Here is an 18877-nt window from a genome sequence, read left to right on the forward strand (position 1 = left end):
TCATGATCTCAGGTCCTGGGATCGAACCCCACATCAGGCTCCCAGCTCAGCGGGAAGCCTGCTTCTCCCTCTCCCTCTGCCTCTTCCCCCTGCTCATTCTCTCTTTCTCTGTATCTGCCTCAAATGAATAAATAAAATCTAAAAAAAAAAAAGAGAGAGAGAGAAAACTAGAATACAGGTTTAAGGAAATGTTATGCAAATGAATGCAGTCCAAACTCTGGAATGCTGAATTAGAACTAGATCTCTGATGTTCATGTGTTCGTGACTCTCTGCCTGTTAACATTAGGAGGGTGGCAAGCTTTATTGCTTTCATGGCGAGCATTGCAAAATGAAATGGATGTAGTCAAGAGCATTTTCCTCCGTATTGTTGGTCTGCCTTATGATTAAGATGCCTGGATTGAGTTACAGACTGCTGTAAAATTAAGCCTACATCATGATGCTGTGTGTAGTTTCAGCACTTAGTGGTTTAAATTTTTCCTCTTACGGTGTTGGTTGTTCATGCTACACAGTCTTCTCAACTACAACATACAGTGGACTTAACAAAAGCATTTAGGTGGGGCACAGAACTCAAGTTTTTCTTTGTGAATTAACATCTTTTTTCAAAAAGATATATTTATTTTAGAGAGAGGGAGAGAGTGAGCAGGGGAGGGGCAGAGGAAGAGGAAGGAATCTCAAGCAGGCTCCCCACTGGAGCTCAACGGGGGGCTCGATCTCACAACCCTGAGATCATGACCTACGCTGAAATCACTCAAGAGTCGGACGCTTGACCAACTGAGCCACCCAGGTGCCCCTGAATTAACAATATTCTAGTAAGAACATAATGAAAGCTGAATGAAATCAGTGAACACATTGATGACTTTCTATATAAATGCTGTGTTAGCAAATAATAAAAACAAACATTCCTAATTCTCTCTTCAGCGGTTTCTATCACTACACTTAACTTGTGTTAATAGAAACAGGTCAAAAGGATGGGCTTTGGAGTTAAGCTGACTGGATGCCCCTATGAGCCACCAGTTTCTCAAACCATGTGGCCTTGGGCAATCTGCTGGAACTTCTTTGAATCCTGGTTCCTTTGTCTATAAAATGGTTGGCTTCTATCGCTCCTGTTAGGATTAAATAAGCTCATATACATGCACAGCCTTTCCTGTTTCCATGCAGTAAGGGCTTGGTGAAGATGAGCAATTATTTTATCTATCTCTGCAGTCTGTCCCCTACCTTCAAACTGCCCACTAAGCTTGTTTGTCCCCTAGACTGGTTTTTATAATACCGATTCAATGCTGTCTTTGAACATTTTATCAGAGTTTTTTTTATCTTTCTGCTAAGACCTCTTGTGGTTTCTTCAGGTCCCGAGTCCTGTCTTTGGCTTTCTCGAACCCTCCCTTCCTGCTGAATTCATCAGTTCCATAGCTAGACCTCAGTACGTCTTTGATTCTTTGGAATACTTCATTGTGCAGGGGATGCTACTCCCAAACTGCCGTCTCTTCTGCCCTCCCCTCTACAACGAGCTTTCCATGGAATTGATTCACAGAGCATGCTTGGTTCCTTTTTTGAGTTACTTTGCATAAAGTAAATCAAGACATAGAACTATGATACATGCAGCTCACACCAGAGCTCCTGTTCCTCCTTTGGGCTAATTTGAAAGCTTATCTTAAAGAATCTGTCCCTGTTTGAGGATGCACTCTTTCTATTTTTAGCCAAATTCAACTTTATTCATGTTTTCTTTTTTTCTCTCTTTGTGGGTTTTTTCCCCCTTCTGCAACATTCTTCAAGATGTGGATGAATGCCTGGAACCACAGGTCTGCACAAACGGTACTTGCTCCAACCTTGAAGGCTCCTACATGTGTTCATGCCACAAGGGTTATACCCCGACACCAGACCATAAGCACTGCAAAGGTAAATGCTGTGATCAGATTTCTGTTTTTTATTCGAACTGCATTTAAGAATATGTTAGAGTAATTAGCTTAGAAAAGGGAACCAAAAAATAAAGAGAGAGAGAGAACCATGCTACCTGTCATTTATTTTGACTGAGCTACTTGGAGCACATTTTTGTTGGCGCCTTTGAAAGTCACTCCTCATTGTGGTTACATACAGACCATATCTATTTACATAAAGGAAAACAGCATATTTTTAGAGAACATCTATAAACCACAGACCTATTTATTTCATTTCTTCTCATTATAAAAACAATACACGGGACGCCTGGGTGGCTCAGTCGGTTAAGCGGCTGCCTTCGGCTCAGGTCATGATCCCAGGGTTCTGGGATCGAGTCCCACATCGGGCTCCTTGCTCGGCGGGGAGCCTGCTTCTCCCTCTGCCTGCCTCTCCCCCTGCTTGTGTTCTGTCTCTCTGACAAATAAATAAATAAAATCTTTAAAAAAAAAAAAATACAGTTCCACAACTCTGTGACTATACTAAAAAACATTGAATTGTACACTTTAGATGAATTATGTGGTGGTAAATTATATCTCAATAAAATTGCTATTAAAAAACATTCATCCTAGGGGCGCCTTGGGTGGCTCAGTCTGTTAAGCCTCTGCCTTCGGTTCAGGTCATGATCTCAGGGTCCTGGGATTGAGCCCCGCATTGAGCTCCCTGCTTAGCAGGAGCCTGCTTCTCCATTGCCCCCCCATGCTCTCTCTCACTCCCTCCCTTTCTCTCTCTCAAATAAATAAATTAAAAAGATCTTTTTTAAAAAACATTCATTTTAGAAAATCTAGCAAACACAGAAAATAAGCAAAACAAAAATAACAATTTCTCAATCTCATTCATCAGTAGTCCTATCTCATGGATATTTTCTGTCACTAAGATAATATATGTACGATTTTGTATCTTGCTTTTTGTCGTTTAATAGTATATCATGAGCATTTTACACATCATTAAAAACTCTTTTCAAATATTATTTTTGAAAGCTGCTTAAGAGTCAGTGTATTACTATTTCAGCATTTTCTTGCTGTTCAGGTGTTGAACAATTACATTTTTTTTAAAACTTCTCATCATTATGTTAAAAAACAAATCTAACAAGTTTGTTTTTTTTTTAATAAAACTTGGTCTGAATTTTAGGATTATTTCCTTATTTATAAAAGTGGAATAATTGGGTAAAATGTTTTTAATGTCTTTTATTTTTATTTTTTAAAGATTTTATTTATTTAATTGACAGAGAGATAGCGAGAGCAGGAACACGAGCGGGGGGGGTGGGAGAGGGAGAAGCAGGCTCTCCGCCGAGCAGGGAGCCTGATGTGGGGCTTGATCCCAGGACCTTGGGATCATGACCTGAGCCGAAGGCAGACGCTTAACAACTGAGCCACCCAGGCGTCCCAGTGTCTTTTATTATTTTGACTGAACACTAATTTCTAATTTTTAAAATGTGTTTCTTTTAATTCTAAAAGATTATTAGTTATGCTTGTATCTGTTAATTCTCTGGACACTTGTAATTATTACAACATTTATATGTTTGTTAAACATTTGTATTTTTTTGTGTAAATTTATGTTATATCTGTTCCCATTTATCAGGTTTTTTAATCCATCTATATGAACACTTTATAATACATGTGTAAACCATTATATACGTGTGTCTGTGCATTACAAATATATTTTTTGGGGGTATTATTGTTGTAATTTGTCCAAGGTTTCTCTAATTTTTCTTGGCATAATTCTTTTTTTTAAGTTTAAATTTTTTCTCTGGTCAAATCTGTGGATGGCTTCCTTTCTGCTCCTAGTTCTTTAAACCTAAAAGCATGCTCTTTGCAGGGGAGGAAGAGAGGAAATAAGTGACTTTTTCTTCTTTCTAAAGTATCTCAAAGTGAAGGATGTAGGGCGGAGGTTAATTTCTCACCATGGTAGGCAAGTAGTAAACAGATATCTTACTGTCTCGTGAGAATTATAGCATCTTCCACTGGCAGTAGCACATTCACCGACCTCCCCACTGGGGGCCCAGCTCCTTGTGTACGGTGGAACACTGGCCACTCCTAGCGGGGCAGGTCAGGTGGGCGCAACTCCCTGCCCTCCGGGTCCTTTTCCTGCCAACCCACGTCTGCAGCCTTCCTACCAAGCTCTTCTAGTGGTTCGCCGTGCAACCTTGGATAAATAAACTCAGATTTCTAGTCTCATACAGTCTCTAAAATTGGGGGATTGGACTCTCTAGAAGGATAATGCTCTGAAGAAGCACATGTTGGGTGAATGACTTTTAACCACTTTTTCACTCTTTCTTACTCAGCCATCCTAGCTGAGCCTGCTCCTCTCTAAGAAGGCTTCCCAGCATGCCCAAATTCACACCATCATTTGATGCCAGCCAGCCCTAGGAACACTATGTCCCCTCTATGTGATGCTCGGCTGTGGAAGCTTCTCTTCATCCTTCCCTTTCTTTTGGGTGTATCCTGGAACCCACGTGTTCCAGGCACTGTGTTCAAATGCAGATGCTACTGAGAGGTTTTAATCTCTCAAAGGACTTTTATTGGTTGGAAAAGATAGAAACCTACTACAGATCATTGTAGATAATGAAGTACCAAGTGATGAAGGTTAACAGTATCAGCAATGTCACGGAGATGTCGTATACCCCTGATCTTATGTGGGGGCCAGAGCATTTCACCTTTGTATTTATTCCTTCCAAAAACCCATAACCCCAACCTCTAATCATGAGAAAAACATCAGACAAATCCAGATTGACAACATTCTACAGGGGCCTGGCCCATACTCTCAAGACTGTTAAAGTTGTGAAGAATAAGGAAAGATGGGGGAGACAGGACCCCTAAATACAGTGTGGTACCCTGGATTGGGTCTTGGAACAGAGAGAGTGCATGAATCAAAAAAACTGGTGAAACCCAAATGAAGTCTGGAGTTTAGTTTAAAAAGGAGGAGTGCAGTATATCAGAACCTAGTTTGGACACTGAGAAGTGTGAGCTTGGGTAAGTTTTCTTCCTTCGCTAAGCCTTACTTGCTCATCTGCAGAAAGGCAACAGTAATGGTACCTACTCAGGTGGATGTGAGGATTGTGTAAAAAAATACAGAAACAGAGGTAATATGTGGAGAATGAGATAACGCAGGGACAGAGTCTGACACGTAGTTGATGTTGTTATTCACCAGATCATAGGCATGTACAAAGTTCTGTTAAAGCTAATCTTGCTTGCGTGCTGCTGGGAAAGCTTTCCGAGGTACTGCTGTTCGACCTTGGTCCTAAAATTTTGAATACGGAAGGGAGAAAACCTTAGGAGGCAGAGAAAGCTGCACATGTCAAAGGTTAGAGGTGGGAAAGGGCTGTGACCGCCACTTGCCAGTGAACCTTGCCCCCTACTCTGGTTTTCCTGGTCTCTGCATTGCAGTGTGGGATGGGGCCAGGCAAGATCCCCATCCGCTGCTCTAGAAACCTACATATACACTGATTATTTTCCTTACTCCCCAATCAAAGCCCACCCTTTTTACGATAATAATTTATATAACATCCTTTTTCTGTAATTATTTCATAATCTTTCCCAAACCACGTCAGCTCACCGATGTCAAATTCTTCCCAGATCCTAAATCTGTCCCTTTTCCAATATTCTAGCAACTGCCAAATTTCACCTTAGTGCTAAATATTGACTTGGGGTTTTCACCTCACTAAATGTACTGGCAACTTTTTTTCATGTTGTGAATATGCTGTCTCATGTATTAATTCAGTACTTGTTTCTTTATTTCTTTTTTGTATCTGTGTTTTTGTATCTCTTTGTACATCTTAGCATTATACGTCCTAAATTTATAAATACCTGGAAATAGTCTCTATTTTAACTCTGAGCTGGATTTGTCACAGTGATATGTATGAAAGTCCCTTAAATCCTTTTCAGGGAAAACGCTGTTTTCTGTTTATCTCTTGGCACAAAAGAGAGAAGACATTTGTCCTGCATGCCTGTTTTATTAGAAAGCATTCTTTTGTCGTAGGAATTTTGTCCCTCGTCAGAAAAGAAAAAGGCTTTTTTTTTTTTAATCTGTAGAATTACACTGCCTCTGTCCCCGTGGTCATTTTAAAGACCCCAAGATCACCTTATTCAAGATAACTGGGTTGCCTCAAGTTGTTCCAAGTGTGTGTGTCATTACTTATAATGAATTACTTCTGACAGTATTCCCGATGTAAATGAGTAACTTATGTAAGCTGTCTGGCATACCCTGACAGTACTTGGAATGGAGGGTATATTCTTGCTGCAGACATCTTCACATGGGAATGCTTAATTTGTCATCTTCTTTGAGAAAGTCAAAGAGAGTCCAAGGCACTAAAAATGTTGTCAGACATTACGTGAGATCCAGCGAGCTCCACACGCTCTTGTTGGTCTTAAGTTCTTGAACTGGCGTCTCAAGTACTTACTAGAATGTGCTGCAAGAAAATGTGGCATAGACTGTTCTTTGCTGTCGACCACTCCTAAAGCTAATAGACTTAGAGCATTTGGAAAGGTACAGCATCGTTCTGAAAGCGACATTCAGCTCACTGATTTAATTTCTCTATTGGCAGTCAATAGTGGGCAGGCAGGACTTGCTGTGGTGTTGATCCGTTTTATTTACAAATAAGTGAAACCAAAGTTTCTAGTAAACCAGATTAATTTCTCTAAAAAAATTAATTAAAAAATGAATTCATGAGCTGCAATTACATTAATAGGTTATGTGAGCTATTTCAGGAAACATGGGATAATGCGACACCTTGCTTACATCAGGATACAATTCAAAAGATTAATGCCACATGAGAGGCTAAGAAATACGGCTTTGCTCAGGAAATGGGTAGTTATTGGTCATGCTTGAGGGGAAGGACTGCGCCGCAAATGGAGTTCTCCTGGCAAAACCTTTCAGATGCATTTTAAATAATAAGATATTCTCAGAAGAAAATAATAGTTAGACATTCATCTTTAGGACCTGATTTCGTAGCTTGATTTATAGGCTCAAAGTTTAGGTAACAGTATGTTCTAGTTATGGGCCTAATTTAAAATAATTGTCACTCTTTTATTTACAGATATTGATGAGTGTCAGCAAGGGAATCTGTGCATGAATGGGCAGTGCAAAAACACGGAGGGCTCCTTCAGGTGTACCTGTGGGCAGGGGTACCAGCTATCAGCGGCGAAAGACCAGTGTGAAGGTAGGAGCGTGGCTGTGTAAACTACTGTGGTTTTCATTTAAGGCCCCTGGCCTGAGAAACAGTACTCAGTAAAGGGAGCGTCTTTCAGAAGCTAACTGGATGGTTTCATGAGAGTGCCAAAAAGCAAGGGACCTCAGCTTAAGTCAGAAAAATCAGTAACACAGGGTGGAAAAGTGTTAAATTTGAAAAAGAAGGTATTCATGATCAGTGGCTGAGCATTCATCTTAGGAAGAAAAAGCATTGCTCTCTGTGTAATTCCTTGCTGCAGAAAATCAGTTCTATTTAATTCATTTGAAAGTTTTACCTACTCAGATTTCAGCAACTGGAAGGTTATTATATCAGCCCAAGACTGAAAGAAACAGCATCCCCCTTATATCACTAATCAAGTTTGTGAAATATGTCCTGTTTCTACAGGTGATAGTATTTCGGATCTCGCTGAGGTTGACCTCAGACTTAAAAAATATATTTCGTCGAATCTTTCACAGAATTACTTCACTTCTCAATAAGTATATGCTTCCTGAGCTTGATATGATGGTATCACTGGTGGACAAGCACAAGAGTCTAGAGTTCTTGAAAAGAAAGGTCATTTAAGTGCCATTTAAGAACAGAATATACAGTCTACAGGACCAATAAGGAAACAAATCATGTCCATGGCTGTATGTAAACTTTGACTATTTAATGAGTGCAAATGTCTTCTGAGATGCTATTATAAATGATGGTACCACAAAGAGATCAACCAGTATCATCACGACCTTCCCCAGTTTCCCCTTTCTTGAACAAGGAAAGACATTACAATTCCTAATCTAGGAGTTGAGAGCACACACAAGCATACTCATGCACACAGATAAATTAAGTAATTCATTCTAGATTCTACAAGTCCCTCTCAAAGTTTTTTACTTTATTCTGTGACTCCTGACCCTAATTAGCTAAGCATTTATCAAATGCCCACCGTGCATTGAGAACTACAAATGAATGTATAATAAGGGAAGAGGTCAGTCTACAGATAATATAATAAGGTGATCATGTTCATAATCCTTTCTTTTGAAGAGCCTGTGATGTCACTACCAAAAACAAGATACAAGCAAAACCACCCACCAAATTATCAATAGGGGCAAACCAATTTTAGGTGCCAAATGCCATGATAATCAACATGATGCTGTAACAGAGCGAGGGAGAGCAGAGTTGTGCGGGGTCCCTATGGAAACTGATGCTTGTGTTGGCTCTTCTAGAATCCCATGGCCAGAAGTAGGTAAATGTACTCAGATGTGAAGAACAAAGCCTGTCAACAAACAACATGAATTAATGCCTACTCACTGTGAAACACTAGATCATCTAAGTCGTAAAGGATGTGGTAGACATAGTCCTGCCCTCAGGAAACTTAAAATCTAATGGTAAAAGTAAAACAATTGAATACATGCCATATATCATGTGCCTTCTGATGTGCGGATATGACGCGTGTGTGTGCTTGAGCCTGAGCTCAGGGTTGGGTTACAAAAAAATCATCTCTAAGCTGAGGATATGTGGGTTAAGAAGAGAGATTCAGTGGCAATGCAAATATCAAATTGGCTGAGAGGAGGGAAGGGCCATTAGATTTGGCCAGAAAATCACTGAGAGAGAAAAAAAAAATGGAAGCCTAATTGCCAAGGGGCTGAAGGGTCTATCTGTGAAAAAGAAATGAAGATGTTTATGCCATGACACTTTTACAAACTTCTCTTGTAAAGGGCCAGATAGTACATGAATTTTTGGTGCTATTTTCCAATAAAATTTTGATTACAGTAGTAGAGCTATAGTTTGCTGACCTCTTCTTCAGACTGTTACAGGCCTAAGTGCTTTTAAGCTCAGTGTTCTATTTGAACGTATAAAAGAGATTTGAGAAGCTAAGTTGAGGCTTACAGATGACAGCAAAGTATTTGCCACTCATCGGTGAACATTGGGATTAATATGTACAGATTCTTAGCTTACTGGTTAAGATTTTAAGTTCATCTGGATTTTCCCTCCTGGGGGATTCATGACCTTTTACTAGAGATCAGCTTAATTCATATAACAAAGAGTCTAAATTAATTATAACCTAGATAATTTATAGACTTTTTACATGCATGATAAAAATATTTTTAAGGTACCACTTATACAGTGTTTTTTTACTCTCTTGCCCATAGATATTGATGAATGTCAGCACCATCATCTCTGCAGTAATGGACAGTGCAGGAACACAGAGGGCTCTTTCCTCTGTGTTTGTGACCGAGGTTACAGAGCATCCGCCCTTGGGGACCACTGTGAAGGTGAGAATTGCTCCTGACTGCAGAATCCTAGAAAAATCTGGGCATCATCCTGGGTTTTGTACTTGATTCCAACCTTTTGACCTCACAGTCAGGACATTAGGTTCCTGCAAAATCATTTTCCCCATGGTCACACAAATAATGAAAAGAAGCCAGTAGAATCCAGGTTTTCCTTGCACTGCTCAGAGCCGTGGTTTAGAAGAATGATGCCAGCTAAATGAGTAAAGAGTCCGTTTCACTTTTCTCAGCTTTAGATGGTTTATCCTGGGTTTATAGTTCTGAACAGTAATACCTTATTTTTGCAGGACCAGCATGCAAATAAGTAAACACAAGTGAATTTTCCAGATAGCTGGGAAGTTTTTAAGAGCTAAACGTTAGGACGCCTGGGTGGCTCAGTCGTTAAGCATCTGCCTTCGGCTCAGGTCATGATCCCAGGGTCCTGCTTCTCCCTCTGCCGCTCCCTCTGCTTGTGCTCTCTCTCTCTCTCTGACAAATAAATAAAATCTTAAAAAAAAAAAAAAAAAAAGAGCTAAACTTTAATTCAATTTTGAGTTTTTTGCATAAGTATTTCTAAAAGATACCCTAGGTGTAGAGCATGGTATAATTGTAACCACCCCACTACGTGCTGTGCTTCAGAGCCTCTGGGGTGGTTGGCTGGTCTTTCACCAGCCTGTCACATGTGAACTCTCTGTGCTCATTGTCTACCCAACTCACCGTTTTTTTCCGGTTCATCCTCTGATGTCCCGCATGTAGAACCTGTCAGTTGTGAGACCAGAAATATGAAGAGTTAGAGTCTGTGAGTGAGGGGTTAAACCCCACCTTGGAGAGAAACACATGAGCTCTTTAGGGAGTGGTTTTGTGGCACAAATGTGATACACAGTGAAAAATGGCCATGATACTTTCTCCCTTGTCAGTCCCTCTTGGTTGGGAAAGATCCATTATACTTCATAGCATCCTACTTTACTGACCAGAGAACTTGGCACAACCAGAGACAAACTTTCCAGAGGGCAGTTGGGACAGTTTCAGAGGCCTTAAAATGTATGTTATTGCTGAATAAGTAAATCATCTAGGATTTGATCCTAAGGTAATAATAGTCTTCAAAGGGCTAATGACTCCATTGAAAAGTTGTAATCAACATACCTATTGAAAAATAGGCAAACAAGTGATGATCTAAATAATGAAATTTGATTGAAAAATTGTGTATTGGGAACTCTGTAACATAGGGATAACTGTTAATGATTCAACATAGTGTCTTTCTAAGGTGGGAGAGGCAGGCGTGCAGCTGGGGACTAGCCATGGAAGAACCTCTTCCAGAATAAATAGGTGATGGGGCACATGCTAAGGCCCTGAAAACCTAAACTGACCACCAGCATCACTTCTGTCCTAACCCCTGACCGACCCAGAGGGCAACCAAGGCTGTTGATTGGTCCTCAGTAGAAGGCACATTGCTGTATTTTGGCTGTTTTAATGTGTTGCCCATCTCATCAGAAGTCCAGGATTTTTTATTCTATCAACATCAACCACCTGAAAAGCCAAACAAAAACTTTTTAGCCAATTTGCTCATCATTGTTAACATAGATATTCAATAAGAAGGCTTCTTTTGGAGTATATAATTGGTCCTTTGTCTCTTAAAGTCAGGGCTAATTTCCCTGGTGTTCTAGGTTATAAATAGAATTGGAGTCCATTCAACTAATTCAGTGCTGTCTTTGAAACTATAATAGCACTTCAGCCTGCTAATTCCCAACTAGTAGTGTTTCCGACCCTCCCCAGTGGTATTTAGCTGTAATTAACTGAGCTGTTGCTGTTCACATGCCTCTCACAGCTGTGGGAGGAAGAACCATCTTTCTTGTTGGCTTTTATATTTACATGTGTAACTTTCCTCTAATAATTCTGCCAAAGGCCTTGTTTTCTTGAAGTGTTATCCTACAGTCCTTCTGGAAGTCAGAATCAGAGTCAGAATCACAAGTATTGTGCTAATGTCTATGTGTTACTTGCGCCAACATGCTCAGTAGCCATTCAGCCTGTGAAGGGTGGCCTCCAGTGTTCTGGTTATTAGAGGTCTTGGCATCTCAGCCTTCAAAGGCCCTGCCTCTGACTTGTTCCCTTTCTAGATACAATCTCTATTTCCGTGCGCGCCTTAGCCCCTTCCCCAGCCCATCACTATGATTGCTCCATGCTAGTCCCTTGCAAAGCCTAAAAAAGAAGACTTATGATTTACTCTGCCTTTCTGTGGCCCCTCTCTCTTGGTCGTTTCTTTGTGGACCAAATCAAAAAAGGTGAGAAAAGAAGTGCTTGTATTTGTTTCCTTGTGACATTTCTTTCTAAGTCAAAATCATTCATTCTTTTCATGTATGCATTCATTACACAAATATTTGCATGCCAAGGATGTACCAGGTATTGTTAGGTATAGGATATATAGTAATAAACCAAACAGACAAAAATTCTTTCCTTTGTGGAGCTAACATTCTAGTGAGGGAGATATGCATGATAAATAAGTAAAATATATAGTTTGTTAAGTGGCAATAAATGCTATGGAGAAAAATAAAAGGGGGTATATGGGAAGTGTGGAAGGGGGGAGGGGGCTGATCTGAAAGGCAGATGGACCTGTGTGTGTGGAATTCACAAGTGGGTACTGGGCTGTGAGTCATTAACATATAGATAGTGTTTAAGCTGTGAAATTAGAAGACATCACCAAGGGAGTAAGGATAGTTAGAAGAGAAAAGGGGTCGAAGATGGAGTCCTGGCCCCCCACTTATAAGTGAGGAGGAGGATAGGAACAAGCAAAGGGGATTGAGACCAAGTGGCGAGAGAGGAAGGATGAAAATCAAATCCAAGAGAAGAAAACATTTCAGAGAGGAGGGAGTCATGAACCGTTGTCAAACAGCGCTGCTAAGCAAGATGAGGGCCAGAATTGACCATGGGATTAAACAGGGTGGGGATCTCTGGTGACTTTGACCAGTGCATTCTCTAGTGAAGGTGTGATCAAGATTGACATCATTTCCTTGAAGCCTGTTGCCCAAATCTTAGAAGGGCTCTATCTTTCACACCACCCTAGGCAGTGGTGCAGGACCATCCCATGTGTTGGGCTCTCTCTTAATGTTCAGCCTGCTTTTTCTTTTCTCTTCTCTTCTCTTCTTTTTCTTCTTCTTTTTTTTTGCTTTTGAAGATAGAGGTCTTTCAAAAAAATTTAGACTAAATCAGGCTCTAATGTAATGCAGTTTTCAAATCTATACAATCATTTATAAACACTTAGAATAAGTGTTTCTTTTCCTCACATAGGTTCTCTTAGATTTTGAAAAATGAATGAAAATCAAATGATTTTAAAGTAGTATGAACAAAGCTGATGTGCTTCCCTTATGCTAAGGCAAACATCTAGGTAATGCAGTGTGTTTCTCTTGTGGATGAAATTCATGTTCTCAGGGCTCTCCTTCATCTTTTTTGAATTGAGATTTTTCACATGACGCTAATGATCCAATATGCCTTTCCTTGGTTATCTTAGTTTCCAACAGAACAAGGAAAGGTAAATCTAAAAACCGACTGCCTACGTAACACCCATGAGAATAGCTGTGGAGCTGTTAGAATAAATATGGAAAGTTGGAGCTCTCATGCCAGCCTGTGGGAACGTAAAATGGTGCAGCCACTTTAGGGGACCGTTTTATCACAATTTAAACACTACTTTGTGACTCAGCCACTCCACCCCTAGGAATTTACTCAAGGAAAATGAAAGCCTGTGATTACACAAAGACTAACACATGAATGTTTATTAAAACTTTATTCATAATAGCCAAACTGTAAACAGTCCAGGCACTCATCAAAGGCGAATGGGTGAACAAATTGAGGCACATTCTTATGGTAGAATACTACTCGGCAATAAGGAGGAGAGAGCTGTTGGTACACACAATAACTTAGATCAGTCTCAAAAACACTGTGCTGATCAGAAGCCAAACGGAAAAGGGGCACAAGGAAACCTTTAGGGTGATGGAAATGCCTACATCTTTTTTTTTAATGGTTGGTCTAATATATTCACTTAATACATGTTTTATGGCAGAGATTCATACACAGTAGATGCGTTTATCCCCATTTGGCACAATCATTATTGAAAACAAATCAGAGAGTTGGGGTTTATGAATTATTTTCATAGAATTTATATCTAAAAGCCTAGTCTCAGTTAACTTTGTTTCCACTTTTAGAAATCTTGATGTACCAAGGGTCAGTTAGCTGGGGAATAAAACATTCTTTGGCATGGAAATGAAACCTAAAGGTTTCACACTTCATGGGACACACTCCTGCATGCTCTTCTCTGTCTTGTGCATAATTTTCCTTTAGTGTCTTTTTCGTGACATGAGGTTAATTAGGAATGGAAATTTCAGGGCAGACTGGAAAAGGAGTCAAAGGGAAATATCACCAAGCCTTATGTTTGTAACTATAGAATAACATTCTTACAGAGATATCTCACAATTCCTTAAAAAATGATTGCATTTGTGATGATTTAAGAATCCAACAGCGATCCCAACAGATGTAAATGGATAAAGAAATGTCTACTTTGATTGTGATGGTGATCACAAGAATGGATCTACATTTGTTCAAACTCATTGAACTAGACTCTTAAAATTAAATGCATGTATTGTATGTAAATTTTACTTGAGTGAAGTTGGAAAAACACACTAAAGAAGGGATAATCCACTTTAGTTGTGACAAGGTCACGTCAGCTGTGTTTTATGTTCTAGGATCAGTATTCAGAAACATTTTAATCTAGGAGGACAGCCTGACTTGTGTTTCTTTCGGTGGAGTAAAATTGTAAGGTGCTTGCTTGTTTCTCTTTGATTTGCCTCATGAACGGTACAGAAGCCAGTTAATAAGTGGATTGGGTTCTATGAGGAAAATTTAATTTGGTGTGCCAACATTTTGAATGAGACAGTGAGGAGACTGAGACTACGACTGTCTCCATGTTCACTTCTTCCTGGAACTTCTCATGCGTTTTCGCAGCAATCATAATTATTGGCAAGAAATGCCATCATATACCAAAGTCTGAGAGAACAAAGAAGGTTTTGTTCCTTAGCTTTCCTCAGTGCTCATAATTAAAATCCTGCACAGACAACAGAAGAGGGAGTCATGGACTATGTTAGGAGTAATGAGCTCTGACTGGAAGTAAATGTGGTAATAAAGAGCCCTCGTGAAAGATCTGCCCGGCATTCACGCAGTGAGGGGGGTCATTAATTGTCTCACATGCTCACAGTCAGAACTCATTACTGGTTACGTAAACCATGTTTAGTTGCACATATGCTATAAATATATGCATTAAAAAATCCAGTCAACCTCAAACCTATTGGTGATAGGGGCTGAGTAAGTGACTTCAATGGAGCTTTTGATCTCGCTGATTCCCTTTCCTGCCAAAAGCCCCCTTCTTCCCCTCCTCCACTTTCTACTCTGCTCTCCAGGCTTCAAGTAAATCCCCTCTGTTACATGAAACCACCTTTGGCTTTTATGGTATCTCTTCTCTAAATCCATGTGACACATGAAGTTGGTACTATTCTTTTGACAAGTAATTATATATTTTGGCAACTCTTAGGTTGAATTTGCTTGGACTTACAAAGCAATGTAATATTTTGTGCTTATTTTTATTAATATAATTTAAATCATTTCTGTTTGGGAGAAGAAATCATGTCAAATACTTTAAAATTTTTCTTACAATGCGGAGTACCGGATCTTGTATAAATAGATGCTCAAGATATTCTTTTTTCTTTTTTGAGAGGGAGAGAGGTGGGGGAAGGGCAAAGGGAGAGGGAGAGAGAGAATTGTAATCAGGTTCCATGCCTAGTATGAGCCCCACACAGGACTTGGTCTCATGACCCTGAGATCATGACCTGAGCCAAAATCAAGAGTCAGACACTTAACTGTCTGAGCCAAGAGTCAGACACTTAACTGTCTGAGCCAAGAGTCAGACACTTAACTGTCTGAGCTATCCAGGTGCCCCCACTTGCTTTCTATATTTATTATTTTTTAGAGAGGGAGACAGAGGGGGGTGGGGAGGGGCAGAGGGAGAGAAAGAATCTTAAGCAGACTGCATACCCAATGCAGAGTCTGTGTTGGGGCTCAATCTCAGGACCCTGAGATCATGACCTGAGCTGAAATCGAGTGGGATGCTTACCTGACTTAGCCACCCAGGCACCCCTAGGTGCTCAGGATATTCTTAATACATATTTGTTTATTTATTTTTAAAAGAGAGGGAGAGAGTACAAGCAGGGGGAGGGGCAGAGAGAGAGGGACAAGCAGACTCCTCGCTGAGCAGGGAGCCCAACCCTGGGCTGAATCCCAGGACCCCAGGATTGTGACCCAAGCCAAAGGCAGATGCTTAACTAACTGAACCACCCAGGTGTCCCTCTTAATACATATTTAAAGAATATTTTTATTCCCTGTTGTTACCAAGAACATAGCCAAGTAAATTGTTTAGTACAAGACTTTGACGGTTTCTCTTCCAAATTTCATTTGATGTTAAAACTTTAGTTTATTGTTCAAAGCCAAATTTTTTCAGAATGTTTCATTTTTAAAAATCAAAAGTTAAAAAGCTGTCTTCCATTAAAAATTATATTCTTGTAAAAGATGTAAAATTATGTTCATTTACGTGATTTTTGTGTGTAAGAGTAATGCTTAATTTTTTTAATATAGTTTATTCCATCTTTTAAATTTTTAAAATTGACTTACAGATATCAACGAATGCTTGGAGGACAACAGTGTTTGCCAAGGAGGAGACTGCATTAACACTGAAGGGTCATATGATTGTACTTGTCCAGATGGATTCCAGCTAAATGACAATAAAGGATGTCAAGGTACTTCTCTGCTTTTTAGTCCTGATTTACATCGTTGTTCAGTTCTGTGGTGCTTCCTGATGGTAGTCTGTGGCTTTACCCATTTATATATAAATGAGCTATGCCAATTTATAGTTTTAAAAATCTCTTTCTTGGGTCTGCATCAAGTATGGGAAGTTCTTACTTTGTACTCCATGTTAACTGAAACTCAAGCATTTTGCAATTGTGCCCTAGCTTTGCAAGCTTCTGTGGTAACTGAGATCACCTGAAATTGCTGTTCCTTCCATGGGCCAGTCTTGGTGCTAGATTAAAAATTATCTTCTGGCTTTTTTTATGTCCTTCGTGGGTATATTTCATTTTATCTCATAGCTGGTATTTATCCATCCTTTTCTTGATCTCTGTTTTTATCCAGTATTCAGCTTTTTCCTCTTCCTAAAAAAAAAAAAAAAAAAAAAAAAACCTCATTAATAATTTGGTCAAAATTATAGAGGTATAGAGGACAGAATTTTATTATTTCTTCAAAGTGCTATCACATTTCATCTCCCAAACAAAGATATAGAGGATGCAAGGTACTGATAAGAATACAGCACCAACCACAAGAGCTTTAATTGAACACCTACTGTGTGCCAGTTGCTTTGGGTAGCTCATAGATTTGTGGAGAATTTAAGAGGCAGCTTTTCTTATATCCATTTTGTACATGAGTAACTGAGGCTTAGAGAAATTAATTAGCATGCTCCTCCCTTGAGATTTGAACCCAAGATCTTTTCCCACGATTCTTCCCTGTGTTACCCTACCAATAATTACTACATTTATAGTGAAAAGAAAGAAGCCTGTGAGATTCAGTGTTTTTCCCCCAGTATAGCACACTGAGTTATTGGTGATGCTGGGACTAAAAAATCAGATTGTTTAGATCCTTCATCTCAACATTTTTAGCTCTACCTGGCTGCCCTCCCAGTTTTCCTTTTTATTAGTCTTAAGAAATCCATGCCTATTTCTTCCACCAAAGACTCTCACTTATCTTTATCTTTATACTTACTTATTTCTGCTACTTGGATAATTTTTTTTCCTAGTTGTTTCCCCTCCATTAACGAACTGTGAAGTGTATCCCAAAGTACATATAAGTAGAGGTTGTTGGAGTTCTTCTTTATCCACTGCTCCTGGACATGAATAACTTTTTAATTCTGGATTGTCATCAGTTGTGTCTTCTCTCTCATGTCCAGGATGTATAGTACTTGAAAGGGAAGATGGTGCGTACTGTCTAAGATGTAGCACTAGAATCACACTATACCCTATATCCGTAGCATTGTCCACACCCAGCTGTACGTCACTGTGATACCAAAGACACGGACCTTTGCCTCGAGATCTTTTAAAATTGATTTACTTACCGATCCAAGATTTAACTATACTGTGATGTACCTCATTTGCTGTCCTATATTCCTTTACCACTGTGATGCAGTAAGGTGAATTTAAATTTTTCAGTATTTTCAATGCAGAAAGTAAATGTGCTTGGATTTAATGCAACGGAGAAGAAATATTTGAATTATAAAATTGCTGTGCGAATATTAGAACTTTTACATCTTCAAATGAATCTTGATTTATATAAAATGCCAAGAGTTGCCCCCTAAAAAAACCCCAGTATCCTGTTTTTTATTATAGACATTTGGGTTTAAAAGCAATACTTTCTTTTCTCATTCTTCTCTTCCACAGTTTTTGACCAAATAGAGGCAAACTAAGTCTTCTGTAAATGGACAATGATTACATATTGCAGATTTCATAAACTTTTAGAGTTAAATCATAAGGAAGTAATTTAGCCATCTGATTTATTAATTATACTACTGTCTTCTCTCAATACATTAAATTTGTTTGTGATTTGATATCAACTCTAATATGTCACTTCTCCAAACATGTTTTATTAACTGTAAATCCTTAAATTAATATGTCTGCTTAAAAAACTTAAATCCGAACAAATGAAAAATATTCCTGAAGCAGGTTTTAGTACCATTTAGATTATTATCTATGAATCTGTTCCATCACCCACCTTTCCCTGATTAGAGGCTGTTTATAATGACAGTGTACACTCATCTTGTTTTAAATCCTCTCCTTTGGCTATGTCGCTAGAAGCAGCCTTCTGATCTTTCAGTCCACCTGAAGTTACTAGCCTACTTCTGTCTAATCTCATGGCCAGGTCACATTCTGTACATAGGCGTAGATTTTACAGTTTGTTTTAATGCTGAAAATGTGATTGATGCCAGTGCTGATAACCATGGGACACACAGGAATGACAGTGTGTGATAGACATAAGCTTTAACCTTTACCTAATAATCTGAAGATAGTTCCATATTGAGTAAGGCATTTTCAGTTGGAAGTGTAAGAGTCTCTTCCCCCAGCAAAATTAATGCTGATATACAGACAGCATGGAAATTCCATGTTAATAGTCTCTGTAGGAATGTGACAGCATACATTTGAGATTCAGAACACACACTTCAGTTTTGTGTTTTGACTTACACATGTGAAATTGTGAATTTCTGTGGAATCTCGGACCCATGAAAGAAACCCAACTTAAATATAATCTGGCTTTCGGCTAAGTTACTAGCAGCATAGTTTAAAAATGCCTCAATAAGTACAACCCAAATTGAATGCATATGTTTCTCCAGTTCCAGATATTCATGTTGTTCTTTCTTAGCGGTTTCCTGGAAAAAAGTCTGGGA

General features: G+C 39.2%; 1 protein-coding gene across 24 annotated transcripts in view; it reads left to right on the forward strand.

The window, feature by feature from the left end:
• The window catches only part of LTBP1 (latent transforming growth factor beta binding protein 1), a 350994-nt gene that overhangs the window by 252582 nt on the left and 79535 nt on the right, over window positions 1-18877 (forward strand). For all 24 annotated transcript variants that reach the window (XM_044918765.1, XM_021697673.2, XM_044918773.1 and 21 more), the window contains 4 exons: window positions 1771-1893; window positions 6965-7087; window positions 9244-9366; window positions 16068-16190. In XM_044918765.1, the coding sequence (XP_044774700.1) occupies window positions 1771-1893; window positions 6965-7087; window positions 9244-9366; window positions 16068-16190 (492 nt within the window). The remainder of the gene's footprint in view (window positions 1-1770; window positions 1894-6964; window positions 7088-9243; window positions 9367-16067; window positions 16191-18877) is intronic.

Source organism: Neomonachus schauinslandi, chromosome 10 (genome assembly GCF_002201575.2).
Source record: "Neomonachus schauinslandi chromosome 10, ASM220157v2, whole genome shotgun sequence".
NCBI classification, from domain to species: Eukaryota; Metazoa; Chordata; class Mammalia; order Carnivora; family Phocidae; genus Neomonachus; species Neomonachus schauinslandi.